The sequence below is a fragment of the Cylas formicarius genome, unplaced genomic scaffold (assembly GCF_029955315.1).
Source record: "Cylas formicarius isolate icCylForm1 unplaced genomic scaffold, icCylForm1.1 PGA_scaffold_3__17_contigs__length_32017465, whole genome shotgun sequence".
Taxonomy (NCBI): domain Eukaryota; kingdom Metazoa; phylum Arthropoda; class Insecta; order Coleoptera; family Brentidae; genus Cylas; species Cylas formicarius.
The window spans coordinates 15,573,362-15,589,319 of record NW_026844326.1 but is presented as its reverse complement, the minus strand read 5'-3'; the positions used below and the strand labels follow the sequence as shown (position 1 = coordinate 15,589,319).

Genomic DNA, 15,958 nt, shown 5'->3' with positions numbered 1-15,958 from the left:
AAAAGTAATTTTGAGGGCACATTTCGAGAAATGATCTGAAACTTTATTACTAGGTTTTCCTATGCATGTTAATGTTTTAAAACCTTGAGATTCAGTAATAAAGCGGGGATATATAGAGTTCAAAGTTTTTTGAAATTGTTTCTTAGTTAAGATTTTATCTATCAGTGACTGGTTATAGCCATTGTTGAATGCAATTTGTTTTATAATATTTAATTCTTTTTCAAAGTTTATTGCAGAAAGAGGGATGGTTATCAGCCTATGAATGAAAGAATAAAAGGCAGCCATTTTGTGTGTATAGGGATGGTTTGTTAAATCTCAATGTAATACCTCACATTAAGTAATTACTATCTGCTTTGTATTTCTAAACATCGGTACCGTTTGATATTCGCATTTGATAAAGGCACGGTGTTGACGAAAAAGCTGTCATTTAAATATATTTACGTGAAAATCCGAACAACGCTTGTTCTTATTTAACTATGTCAAATAATTTGTAACAAACTGCTTTATTCTTGTTGAAATTGAAACTATGAGATAGAGGTACTCACAAAAATTTTTTGTTTTGATATTAGGTTGGTGGAAAACGGAGAACTATAGAAAAATCTGTGTACTCCAATACATACGACAGAAAAAATATAAAATAACAGAAAATTGAATAGCACCCTATATCTCGGTAGGTCGCGAAGTTTTCTAAAAATCTAGCATGACATTGGTTCTCTCTTTAGTTTAGTTTAGGCTTATTATTTGCTAAGTGAATCTCTTCTTTTGCATTGATAAGTCTTGTGGTAGACGTGTACACAAGCTTCAATACTGGTGTCTGAGATTGAAATTGACTTAATATGCATAATCGGCCTACATTGCATGCGATGAACTTTAGGTTAATAAATGTTTAATTATTATAATTATTATTTGTGATTAGCAAAATTACGTAACTTACCTTACAAATGGGTCGCAATTGTTCACCGAGCCCATAGTGCGAGAAGGGAGATTTTTGGCCTTCAGTAGTGATACCAATAATTTCTCTGTGGACGGCTCGTATCGAAGGGAGAACCAAATACGGCCAATATGTCCATCCGGCCACTGGATTTCGTCCAGATCCAACGTGCTTCTGTATAGAGCAGGCTCTATGACGCCCAGACCGTAGCAGCCTGAAACCGTTAATTTTCTCCATTGATTTTTTTTTATAAGTCTCTAGCAGAAAAAATGACTCCACAAATTTTATTTTACTAATGAAAGGGCTCGGAAACTTTAGCCATATTTTATAACCTCTTCCCATTAATCTGGGGCCTAGTCAGGAAACTTTCGGAGGAGTTATTGCTTAATTTTTTATTCTATTGTCTTGCCTTGTGAAAGTTTTGACTGATTGATTTTCGAACGCCACTCGCTCATAGTCCACAAGTGATATATCTATTTTTTTTCGGTGTCGGATAATCGAACAGCGATGTATTTTTTAGCAAGTAGCTCCAGAAAAGTCCCTTTCGTTTTTCTGGCTTTTGAACCAAAACTCGTAAATCGCTAATGATTAATCGGTTTCTATTGCCTGAAATATTTGAGAATTATTACAAATGTTGGTACATTTCACATGATTGGTTTAGTTAGTCATTTTTAATATACAGCGATTCATAGCTTGAATGATGCAGTCGCTATAACATAAAAAAAAATGTGAATTACTTTTTGTCTTAAATATGCCTTACTTAGTTAATAATAAAGAATTAATTAAATTATATGCAATATTAACATCACAGCTGAAATGATTTTAAAGCAAGTTTTCGTTCAGTAAAACGAATTTTTTTAAAAAAAATTACAATTTCTGAGAGAAATTTAATCATCACAGAAATTGATACAGCCAAAGAGACAAAGGCAAAATGGTAAATACTTAGTTAACAATAAAGAATTAATCAAATTAAATACAATATTAAAGTCACAGCATAAATGATACAAAAATAATAACCGGGGTTAAAACTTATTAGTTTGAAGTTCTATTTATTGTTCTAAATGTTTTCTGTTTAGTTTGTCATTTTAAACCACGTTTCCGTTTCGGAAACTAATTTTTTTTTAAATGGGTCGTCGGACTAAAATTTCTGAGAGAAATTTAATTATTACTCATCACAGAAATGGATATAGACAAAGAGACAGCCAAACAAAATGGTAAATAAATCATCAACCATCAACTGTTCAGCATATCACTAAGAGTAACTGAAACGAAAATAGGGTTGAGAATAAGTCAATATTAGCTCCAAATAAGATCTTCAATGAAAGTGAGGAAAGATGGATTGTAAGAGAGGTACCGAATTATCAAAAAAAAAAGTGCTCCAAAGATGTGTGTCGAGGTGGAAAGACAGTTTGGAAAAAGGTGTAATCTCGAAACAATACGATGAATCCTGCGAAAAAATCATTTACATGGTCGAACTGCCAGAAATAATCCTTTCATTAGCCGAAGAAATAGACGCGTGAGATTAATATTTGCCGATGAGACCAAAATAAACTTCAGCCTAAGAAAGAATTAAAATTGAAAAATTTAAAAGCTACGGTGGTTATGGGGCTGTATGTCATCTGCAGGAGTAGGTAATATGCAACCAATATTTGTATTTGGATATATTAAGACAGCATCTGGTTGCTAGTGCCTAAAAATTAAATATGGGTAACAATTATCGGTTCTAAAGCACACGTCATTTAGTTGCTTTATAACCGCCCAAATGTTATTAAGACACCAGCCCAGTGACCACACTTAAATAAAATTGAAAATTTGTCGTTGACATTAAAAACCAAAGTAAAGAGTTCCATAATATCTAACAAGAATAAATTCAAAGTAAAAATTTCTGAAGCATGGAACACCCCGAGTATACTAGAAAATTAGTTGAATCAATGTCCAGTAGACTGCAAGCCGTTATCGATAATGAGGGAGGCACGACTAAATATTAGCAGGAGTATTTCAAATTATGCAGTTGTTTTTCTCTATTCATTTGATTGTATTTTGTTTTGCATCATTTAAGCTGTGACGTTAATATTTTATATAATTTAATTAAATCTTTATTTGATAACTACGTACGGAATATTTAAGACAATAAGTAATTCACACCTTTTTAGAAGGCTCTTTTCTAACTTAATTTCAATAAGCTGTTTTTTTTCCAAATAAATAAAGAGACATTCAGACCAGTTTGTTTCTGTTATAGCGACTGCATCATTTAAGCTGTGAGTCACTGTATGTTTATTGCCTTTTGTATATATATATATATATATATATATATATATATATATATATATATATATATATATATATATATATATATATATATATATATATATATATATATATATAGTAAACATGTTGGGGCTTTCGGGATCTAAAGCTGTTTTTATATGATATTCAGAGACTATGACAGAAATATCATAGCTGTCTTCAATTTTTAGTTACAGGGTAATTTGGTAGCGTTACTTATCTAAAAGATGAAACGGCGGTTTCTTGTACACGATATTTCTGTTTTTTTAATGCGTTTTAATAAAGGTTTCCATTTTCCTAAAATACTGTTCGTTACCAAAAATTTCTTCCTCCTCTTAGCGAACGACTAAGAGTGTCTAAAAATGCAAAATTTTAAAGATCACTCTGTATATAAAAATTCTAATTGGTTATGACATCTCTGTTTGTGCCATCATTAATTTAATGAAAATATCGCTTTGGGAAGGCACATCGTACAGTGTGATCTCCTATAAGGTTCTCCCCTTTAATAATTATAGGTAGTAAAAAATACCCCTTTTTAGTCGTAAACAAAATTGGCATGCAGGAAAAAATAAAAACTCGTTTTTCAAAAGGATTACCCTAAATGAACAACTATCAGAAGAAGAAACTATTTATTGAAAAAAATGATTGTAGTCACATATTTTTGAAGTTGTGTTGTCAAAAAAGTCAAAAAAACGTACTTTTAATTTTTTTTTGTGTCCCGTAAAAATGTTCATACTGCCACTTTATTTCTACGCTCCGAATTGTTTTTACCGATAAATTCTAATGGGATAACTTTTAGTGGAAATGAAGCTAACGTGATTTCGAAATATCAAAATTGCCGGACTACAAAAAGCAATAAACCAATTGACCTCTAAAAATGTATGCAGATGAATTTGAATTTAATTTAAATTAGTTAGTTATATCTTGAGCGCACTTAAAAGCTTATTACGTTTGAATACGAATAGATTTTCAAAAAGTACCGCTTTATACGTGCTATAAACTTCTGCAAAAATGTATTTAATTCTCTTGATCTGAGCAACGAATATCTTTCTCTCCAAAGAATAAGCTTAATGAACTTCTATGCAGATGTTGTAATTTTCAACTTTACAAAATTGAAATGCTGGTTTGATGTGATCTCTATATACGTATTACAGAAACGGAGCCAGGTAATGATTACAAATACCTAATATGCAGTAGCAATTTCAGAGTTTGTTGACAAATTGGTGAATGCGCCATAATAAACAATTAAGTACAACAGTAAGAAGAATAATCGCGCTGACATATGAATTTCTTAAGTGAATACGCAGAAAAAGATATTTCCTGTTTTGTTTTAGTCTAAAAATGCAAAAATGTAACTAATTCTCTAACTTTTCAATTTTTTTTTGTACATTAAGTTACTTTCAATATTTTATGATTACTTTTGTTGTAAAAGCTTCTTGCGTAAAAAATAAATAAATAATACAGTAGTAACCTTACTAAAAGTGAAAGAAATGTACAAGTTTTCCAATGAAACTTACTGAACGAATTACTTCGGTGATTGTGTACTTGTCCGGGTATCAAAAGCGCATCAGTGTGTCTACATCTGAATCATAAGGGTGGTCTTGTTGACACTCCAAATCACCGAGGGAATTACTACGAAGGGGAGGCAGACTGAAGTGGATCTCTTTGGTTCTGAAACGGAAACGCAAGTATCTCAGTAATATCGATTTTTACAACCTCCGAAAAAGGATTTGATAAAAATTCCTTAGGCATTAACAGCAAAAAATCGCTTTGTTTGGAAACGAAGTCCCTTCAAAGTTAAAGTTATGTTGTACATTTGAAAGTTTCGGTTAGTTAGGATTGATGGTGGAAATTCGATTTCGTGTTTCATGCTAGTGACGCTGTTTGTTCGAACTTGACCTCCGTTAACTAAATAATTAAAAATAAAAGGACAACCGCGTGTCTCAACAATAATTAACAAATTCTTGTTAAGCTGTGTGAATTATTTATGTCCCTTCAGCTTTATCACGAGAAGTAAATTTCTTATTGACATAAAAATGGTTTTTAGAATTTTTTGGATATTTCGCTAACGCAGCGATCCCAGGTGTACTAAAAAGTAATGGCAACATACAGTTTCAAATTAAATACCCTACATTTGAATACTACACGTAATTCTAAATAACTTTTGTTCACATCTATCTCTACTTATCTCATAAATTTTTGAAAAAAATAATTAACCATAATCTCTGTCAAGACAATCACAATGGAAAATAAGTTTAAGTCTGTAAGTATGGCAACAAATTTTTTTTTTTTAGTTATAAAATTCTTAAATATAAAAGGCCTTTATGTATGTTATAATGCTGATATACCATACACACAAGTGTACAGGTAGTTTTATATTCGATATATTATTAATTATCATCTAATTCAAAATATGATGGAATATTTAAATTGACGTGTCCGCGCACTTAAACTTTAAGTGCGGACACGTAGGAGTGACATGGACGCGCGGCCTCTGAAGATGCCAAGTGATATTTTGGCGAAACGTCAGGCGAATGATCCTACTCCAGGGTCAAACAACGAACGGATGAACACCCGGATTAACACCCATATATATATATATATATATATATATATATATATATATATATATATATATATATATATATATATATATATATATATATATATATATATATATATATATAATAAATTGTTAATTCTGCACGGTACTTTTTTTCCGCCTATGAAATAAATGGAAAGAATTTCAACTTCCATCGTTAAATTAATTAAATAAATTTGTTTTGCTGATAACGCCGGAACCTTCTGTTATTCCTTGCTCTCTCTCCCCAATAAATTCGCATGTAAATTGTATTCGAAAAGTTTTACAAGGACGAGAGTTTTGTCTTAATTATTGCAGAGAAACTTTTCAAGGAAAGAGCATTCTGATTTTAAAAGATTTCCATTAAAAGTTGTTATAATATAAGAAATTACGTAGTATGGTGTGTATTGTATATTGCAATTATTTTATTGTTACCTTTTTTATTTTTAAGTCTAAAGCGTACATATTATCTTCTTATACTAACATGCTGCTGCAAAGTAAATGAACATGTTCAGCTAAAAATAAATAGCTTTGATATTCGAAATACGAGCTCTTAAAAATACACCACGCATATATTTCGAATATATTTTCTCATATGAGACTGCAGGTTTTAACATTTGGCTGCTCCACGCGATATTAAACAAAACCGTTTCTGTTACACATTCGAAAGGATGAAAATGTCGGGGCGCACAATGGCAAAATTTATGTAAATTCACTTCAGATGTCGTATAAGCCACTCTCCTTTATCCGGGACTAAGGAAGTCGTCTGATGTTTAAATTCCGACTTACCCCGCGTTTTTTTCTATCCGATAACAGAGAGTCCTGTATTTTATCGCATTTGCCGCCATTAAATCTTGAATTGCTTTACCGGCGGCATTTCGAGTTTCGATCCTACAAAGCGCCAAATGAGACTTTTATTGAACTGATAACTCGTTTTCCATTTGAAACGAAAATATTTTTGAGCGAGGACAGACGGAAAATTGGAGAAGAAAATGTGACGCTTATAAAACGACGAAAAGTTGTTACGGATTCTGGTTATTTGCACATTTCAAATTGAGCGAATCAGCTTGAAAATACGTATGTTTGTTGCCCTTTGAGAGGAACTCCCAAAGTGGAATTTTATTGCGAGTTGCGGAAACCAGAATGGTATTGAATGTAAACGTTGCCTTTGGATGAGATTAAAATAACTCTCAAATAAAAAAGATCCTATTAGGCTTTTACGCAAGTGCTAAGGAAATTTAGTGATTTTCGTGCTTCCTTTTGGTTAGAAGTTTAATTATGTTTGTCTTGAGCTCTTAGAATGTATATGTATATTTATATATATTTTTTTAATTGAAAGTGTGAATTTTAGCCATTCAAGAAATCAAGTTGAAATTATGGGAATTTGATAAACTAAATATTTTATTATAGTAATTTCCTCAAAAAGCGAACAAGAAAAAACACACTTCAAGACCTACAGCCTAGTTCTGAAATAATAAGTACTATAAACATGAATTTTCAGATGCATAGAAGATTTAAACTTAAACATTCACTGTGTCAGCTTTTGATTAAATGTCAAACTGAAACAAAGGTTTTCTGGACAAACAATCACCGCTTAGTACATTCGTATCTCTTGCTGTATTGATGTATAAAACCATGGTTTCATGACTTATTGCTTTACTGTTTCTAACGTTAGGTGTTTTACTCAGGCAGTACAGGTAGACGAAGTTTACATGAATTCAGGATAGGCCAACCACAGTATGCTACTGCTTGTTTCAATTGTTTATTAGCTACTCTACTGTTTTGGTCGAAAACTGCTATTTACAGAAGGCTTTAAATTTTTGCACATCCAAGAACAAACCTGGATGGTGAACCTAGAACCTCCTAAATATTAAATGAATATCGCTATTTTGATATATCTATGTTTCATAAAAAAATGTGTTAATAATAATAATAATAATAATGGAGAATTGAGTTACATAATATACACTAATATGACTAAGTCAGCTACTCAACATTAAGCCAACTAATCTATATATTATACACCTTTTTGACATGCCACTTGTATCAAGAGAACAAAGAAAAATAAAATATAAACAAAAGAAAAAAAAAGTAAGTAATTATAGAAATAATTCTGTGATTAATTAAAAGACGAAAAACCCAACTAGCACTTTGTTTATCTAATAACATGCCTTTGATGTTCTTTCAAAATAGTTTTAAGGATGATAAGGCAAAGAAGCGTCTATGCCGATTAAAATTTTTTGCCGCATTATAGGTAAACCCCCGCTGGTAAAGAGTAGATCTGTGTTGAGGTATAGTTAGCGAAAAACTAGCCTATCTTTTAAATAAGGAGGGCTAGAAGACTTTAAGATCTTGTATATTAACACAGCGAATAGGTACTCAAATAAATTGTCTATTCTCATCCACTGCAACAATTTACTTTTAGGGGACACGCGGTCATATTCACGGTCACATTTCCATGCACAAACCTACAACAGTTTTTTTGTATTTTTTGAAGGCGTTGACGATCAAGGAGTGTTAAACAATACTAGGCAATATGACAGTACAGACATAATATATGACTCACAGAGTTTTTTTCCTAACTTTAAGGTTCAATACGTGCTGATTGACGTATAAAGTAAAGGTAAGCTGTTTTACTTAAATTTGAAATGCCCTTACTAAATCTTAATGATACGTCCACCGTTACTCCTACATTTTTGAGGTCGGTAGCAAACGACAAGGGTTCTCCATTTATCTCAAGGTCCAATAGCTTTTCAGAAAGTGCATGGCAGAGTCATGAGCAAATAGTAGCACCTGAGTTTTAACAGCACTTTACATTAAAGCATGTCTCTCACTAGAAGTAAAAACCTGCTGCAGGATCAAAAATATAAACAGGATGGGTATCGCCAGCGTCTGACTGAGATTGACGGAGCGGTACTCAAATCAAATATATTCAGTGAAAATAATAGCGGCCTCAAGATTGATCCTTGAGTCACCCCTGATACCACTTCATCAACTTTCGACACACCAGCTGCCGTCCTAACAATTTGTCTTCTATTTTGCAAGTAGTTGCAAAAGAAGGCCAGTGTATTGCATTTAACTCATAGAAGTGAATGATCCACACTATCAAAGGCTCCAGAAAAGTCAAGTAGAATTTGTGTGGTCGCAAGTTTTTGATCTAAACTCTGAAAAATTCGATATGTCACATTTAACAAAACTGTTGCAGTACTGTGTACCGGAAACCCGATTAAAAAACAGGTAGAATGTCATTATTTTTAACAAATTTATAGAGCTGTAAGTAGACAACCCTCTCCAGAACCTTGCTTAACACAGGCAGTAAGCTAGTCGGCCTTAGATCATTAAGTGATTGAGGAGAACAGGCAAAAATGAAATTCCATCAATTCCCAAAGCATTTGATTTAAGACGACCTGACTTTATTTCGTCAGCTGTACGGAAGCGAAAATGAAACTCAGAAGCGTTATATCGCATAGTCTGAAAGCAATTGATCAATTCTGCTTGTGTACCCGAAAAAGCCGCAAGAGAATGTTTATTTATCGTCTCATAATCCTGCATGTTATCTGGCTACTCCGGTTGAGTGAGAATATGTGCAGGTTTCAAAAGTTTCCAGAGAGTCGACGCATCCTGAGACCCGTCAAACTTAAGATATGCCGCTTTTTCACGCCTCAACGAGGATAAAGCAAAATTGCCAATGTGCTTCTAGGTATCCCAATTTGAACCTGATTTATTCAGTTTTATACTTTGGAAGGCTCTATATCTATAGAAATATATCGCTAAGAGTATTTGTGAGCCAAGGGACATGAGGCAGAACGGACAGGCGCATGCCTATCGAATATTTTAACCAAATTCGTAGTAAGAAACTCAATTTTGTTATCAATATCATGCATATCATAGAGTTCGTCCCATTTTATTTTGTTCATATCATAGTAAAAAGCCGGGTTGTCGAAATGCTTCTAGCATCTGTAAGTATGCATTCTTTGTTTTCGACTTTTAACTGTAAATGAGAGGTAGCAAAACACCAAACTGTGATCAGAAATGAAATCCGTATTCAACACGCGGTGATCTTTCACGTACAATATATTACTTATGAAAATAGGTTCCAGCAGATTCGCTGTGTATGATACGAGTTTACGGATTCCCCTATACTAAAATTATCGGCAAATTCCCTAATAGGTTATTATCACCGGCGTGAACAGAATATTTTGCAGCTTTGATCACTGTCGTAGTAGTACAGCCCTTTTCAATGAGAAAACTGTTAAAGAGTTGGGTATCACAGTGTCACATATGACTCAGAAATGGGGTTAAATAAGTACAATAACCGAATCACAGCAGATGCTATAACATTAACCACATCTGTAGTAAGTGTAATATTTTTTATTGAAACTTTCGAAGGCTGGTGAACGATTACAATCCAGAACTTTTTCGTGATGTCTATGATTTTACAGCCTACAGCCTAGTTTGCACAATTGTTTCAAAAATGGATATTGAATCTATTATTCCAGTCGCTATATTATTATTGTGTTGTGTCCAAATATACTATGTGATTTAAAAAATTACCCTTAATCACGGACCACTTTTAACGTCAAAAAGGACGCATTATATTATTTAGTAATTGTAATTTTAAATAACAATTTCGAATCGTTTAAAAGTTATTGAGTATTTCAACTATTTTGTGTCATTCAGAACACCTTGGCGATATATTTTTTCATTAAAAGATCGATATTGACAGATGCGTCATGAATTATGAATAGTGTAGGGATCCCAACGCGTGTACCTCGGCCAGCGCTTCTCATAATTTATCACGCTTTATCCAATTTAATTTGGCTCTAAAGGAAGATAAATTTGGCGCTGACTAAGTCCAGTTCGCTGGTACAATTTATTCGGTCATTACAAAAACTGCAGATCCTCACCGCGAAGATAACCGCAATTTATTTCGCGAGGATTTGGAAAATATTAGGTTTATTGCGGACATGACTTGAGAAATTGTTTATACAACAGTTTTTGAGCGCAAGTGCCTACCAATAGGATTTGCACAAGATTGATAACGACAGAATCCATTAATTCCGTCATTAGGTTTCTATACAACATTTGAATTAGTTTCCGTAGATAAAACAAATTACTTTTCTCGGTATAAAAGTTTTTCCTTTCGAAAAGCTCTTTCCCCGCCGCGTGCTTTGTTAGCGTCTGTCATGCGCCAATAATCCGGACGAATGGAAAAGGAAAATTTTTTCGATCAAGGCATTGTATTATTTAGGTTGCTCCAGACCCGGAAATTTATTTCTATCACTTCTTTACACATCGGACGTGGACGTCATATTTGATTTAACCGTGGAAAAGCTGGTGCAACACAAGAAGTTTCTAAGATACTATAGGATATTTGTAGAAATAACTTAATTTTAGGTTTCGATAATAATGCAATACATCGTTAACAGCCATAGGAACACTTTGCTTCCTAGTAAGTCATAGCGATAGTGCAAATAATTGATTTCGGTTTGACATTTGATTCTGTATAATTTAGGCCTCCTAAATTTAACTCTGACAAGTATTTTCCTATATCACGTAAGATTTTTTAATCAACCTGTTCACATTTGATGATGGTTTTCACAAAATCTTAATCCCCTTATTTGGCATAGGTATTTAAAAAATTCTCCTAAGTAACCTAAATAACCTAAATCTCTCACAAAGTCATTAAGTTGTGATTGTGAAAATAACTCTGATGGGTGCTGTCAGGTTCGTTTGTGTCATATGTGTTAAGTCACCTCGTGCGTCTATTCTACGATCGTACTCGGTATATTTGAACTGTGGTGAGTATTGCACAGGGCGGTTCAATGTCCGCCCGCTTTCGGCAAAATTCTTTGTAATCGTCCCAAAATACTAAATAAATAAATATCGGTTTATTAAGTGTAAAGTTTTCAAGTGTGTCATCGTTGTCGATCCCGCTGTTTTTGTCATCCATGCCGGTTGAAGGCCGGATGGGCCCGAATGGTCTGTGGCGGAAGCGGGGTCGTTTTTTGTTATCGGTCAATGTGCTTCTTGGCAACCTGAGAACAACTGTTGGTTACAGTTTTTTTTTCGTGTTGGTCTGTGACCAAAAAAAAATCCTCAGCGGATGCTGCTGTTGAACTGTGGTAGAGTGCGTAGAGAGAGAAAAAATGGTGGCAATAAAATTGAACAATTTTACATTATAAATCCTTGTTTTATTATTGTAAATTGACAGATCATCATCTATTTCAGGTTCAGAAAAACTGTTAGTATTTTCTTTTATATTGACTGGATCCTCAGGTATTGGGACATCTGGTGTCTGATGTCAATTTTTAGTATTATATTCTTATATCCTGGTTCCATTATTCCAATATCTTAAACTTTCTTACAATTAATATGTGGCACCCAAGGTTTATCTTAATCACCACTTTTTACTTTAAAATAGACATAGTTTTGTTGTAGGGTGTAGTTTTCGTTCTGAATTTCTTGACCCCTACAGAACCATACATATAGCAAAACGTCTGCAATGGTTTTACAAAGTTTTGGCATTTTAAAAAGAAATTTAATTGCACAATGTTTAGTAACCTCAAGAAACGACTACCTACAATAAACGGAATTACACGAAAAATAAGCTTTCTGTAAGACATGGCTTTTGACTACATATTTTAGTATTTAACAAAATAATTCCAAAATGTTGCGCGATAGAAACAAAAAAAACATTGTTTTTCTATTAGTTTAGTCCACAAAAATGAAAAATGCCAAATCACCAAATCTTTGTTGGTCTGTGTTATTTACCAAAATAATTGCAAATTAAAAATAAGGATTTTTTTTTCTCCGACAGCTGTGCAAATACTGTTAGCGTAACGCGGAATTTAGTGCGAAAGAAAGAAGAGCTTACTGTAGTGACACCCTGTATCATAATTGCTGAATAACGAAATATTTATAATATTTATTAATAACCTGAATAAGGACGCTGAAAACGAGACTTGGTAATGGCAGTAGGATTGATTAGTAAGGCCGATACTCCGGCCCCCGGCTGTTGTATAGTATTTATATTTAAATATAGTGTTTAAATATAGTATTTTGATACGTTGGAATTCCTTGAGACCTGAACCATTACACAACAAATCCGATAAAATCAATATATATATATATATATATATATATATATATATATATATATATATATATATATATATATATATATATATATATATATATATATATATACATATATATATATATATATATATATATATATATATATATATATATATATATATATATATATATATATATATATATATATAAGTGTTTTCGGAGCGCGAGCATTGAAGATGCCAAGTGAGATTTTGGCGAAACGTCTGCAGGATTCCAGTCGGATGCAAGATTTGCAGGATTCCAGTCGGATGCAGGATTCCAGCCGGAGTTCAACGAGCGAACGGATGATATCCCGGAATATAGTGTCATCATATATATATATATATATATATATATATATATATATATATATATATATATATATATATATATATATATATATATATATATATATATATATATATATATATATATATATATATATATATATATATATATATATATTCCAGAGCAAATTAATTGATAGGTATAGAAGTAAAATGTTGTAAAGACTATGTGATACAGGGTCCTCCATGAAATATTCATATTATGTATGGCTATATAAAAGAAAAGGAATCTCGAAAATAAATAATTGGAGTTCCCAAATAAAGTCAGATATAGTTCCACATAATTTAAATAGACAAAAAAAAAGAAAAAAAGTAATAATCAATGATAGTGGAAACTTTGCTTGATGGCAAGTCGCGTTGTATATTCTTAATCCCCAACAATAAGGACTTGTCAGGCAAATCCAGTTTTGTAGTAAAGCGGTTCTTCTGTCTGAACTGCCAAAAGATTTTCCAGGAAAGTGTACAAAATTCAGAGATTCCAATAGCAAGAATGTTTTAATTTGCTTGAATTCGGGGAGAATTTTGCAGTTTTATAACTTTCTCCTTGAATGTGGGCAACATTTCTAATTGCTTATGTAAAATTGAATTGAATTGAATATAATGTTGCTAATAGGTCGGAAACATCATGCATTACACAAAATGTGCGCGTTATTTGAATTTTATTTATGGTGACATCAATTATATATGCGACGAAACTTGACAGAATTCCGTGTGTAATTGTTTACGTTAACATTTTCTATTTTGTTTTGATTAATGTGAATAACCGGCAGAAATATAAAATATGAACAGAAATATTGCGAACATCAATAGATACAAAACTAATTTTGTGACTAAGACTAAATCTTGCGCGCAGGAGATTTAGGGTAAAATAAAATTTCCATAGAGTTAATTACTTACAAAAATTGCGGCACACTGCCTCCGTGGGTCGAAGGATAAACCAAAATGCTCGTCGACGTCTGTTCTTCATCGGAAACCTTCTCCCTGCGTTTCTTGGTAAAGTAGTAAGCCGCCAGCAGTATAAGCAGTAGGAATCCGCTCGCTGCTCCGGCAGCTATCGCGTACGGATAAACCACTCCTGAAACAAAATAGATAGTACATGCTATTCCGGACTATAGTACTGAGCGTTTACTCACGGGAGTGAACATTATTTTCGGGTGCTTGCTGAGTTATTACAGCTTCTTTTGCGTGGGGAGTAAGCTTTCTCCATGCTTCCGTTGGTCGTAGGAAGAGTTCGTAATCCATACCCCATTTCCCTTTGGAGAGTTCTTGCTGCCTCGAGGGAAACAATTCTCTTTTCCATTGGTATTGGCTGTTCATAGCGAATTTGCCGGCGGCTTCTCCACTGTTTTACATTTTCCTACATTTTGGTAATAATAATAGCATTAATAAAATTGATCTGCATAAACATAAAAAAAATATGTAATAAAATTTAGAAGAATGGTAACAAATTATTAATTTTGATTTTTGATATTTCATCACTTGAAGGGCATGCTCATTAGGATGCCGCCGTCAAACTCTACTTTCCTTTGATTTACAACTTGCAGATTAGCTAGCAGCTTGTCGTTTCACAGCGGCCCTGTCTTCAGAGTTCCAGCTAACCTTGTAATTGGCTCATCTTTTGCCTTCCGAGTAGACTTTGATCTTGTCTTAAAAAGTGTAGTCTAGATATTAAATACCCTGTAGTATTGAATCCTAAGGAATAGAATTTTTTAAAGCTTAACTAAAGAAATTTTGTGGTGTATGTGTGAATAAGCCGAAAGCTAATTCCTTAATGTCAGCTGTTTAATACTAAGATAGATGTACCATCTAAAAATAATACGGAAGGAGACCAGAACGTTACCATAGAGCAGAAAAAATACATATATATATATATATATATATATATATATATATATATATATATATATATATATATATATATATATATATATATATATATATATATATATATATATATATATATATATATATATATATGAATAAAAATAGTTTTTATCTGTCAAATTTATGTTTAAGCTCTAGAATTTGCAGGTTCAATTTAAACTGAGGATTGATTTAAGTGCTAATATTAAAATTCTTCGTAGGAATAGGGACGTCAAGAACGGAGAGAGCGCTTTTGAGTAATTGAATTAACCTTTAGTAATGTCTATAATGCAATTTAAGACTTTCAAAGAAGTTCCACGATAATAAAATTTTGTTTCCTTTTTACTGATTGCAGCGAAAACCTTAGCGAAGTTATTATTATAAAGACAAGTTTGATTAAAATTGGCTAAATATTCCGCCTTACTGATGCCATACCACGGTAGATCATTAAGTGTATGTGTAGCCATTTGGTCAATGAGGTCATATTTCTAAAATCAAATTTTAATCATTAGTTTGTTTAATTAAGAGAGGCCTGTGAGATTTGACTAGAAGAACAGTTCGATTTAACTCATTTAAAGAAGTGCTTAATATTAGCGCTAGCTTATGTCATTCGGAATCATCTTCCCCAAGAGCTTAAGTCTATTGATATCTCGAGAAATTGTTAATGTTCCACAAGTCGATCGTTAACACTTGCATCTAGTTGTAAGTTAAGTTATTATTTTTTTTCCTCATAATTATATGATATAATTATATGATTATCATATGATTAGTTTATATTTCGAACACCTTTATTGAGAATTTTCTGATTACGGTCTTGTTAGACCGGATATT

General features: G+C 32.6%; 1 protein-coding gene across 1 annotated transcript in view; it reads right to left on the bottom strand.

Annotated features, from left to right (window-relative positions):
- LOC132700040 (synaptotagmin-15-like) overlaps positions 1-15,958 on the bottom strand; it is a 123,973-nt gene that overhangs the window by 64,579 nt on the left and 43,436 nt on the right. The window contains 5 exon segments of the mRNA XM_060667115.1: positions 935-1,145; positions 4,735-4,789; positions 4,792-4,888; positions 14,162-14,339; positions 14,398-14,621. Coding sequence (XP_060523098.1) covers positions 935-1,145; positions 4,735-4,789; positions 4,792-4,888; positions 14,162-14,339; positions 14,398-14,581 — 725 coding nt within the window. The 5' untranslated portion in view covers positions 14,582-14,621.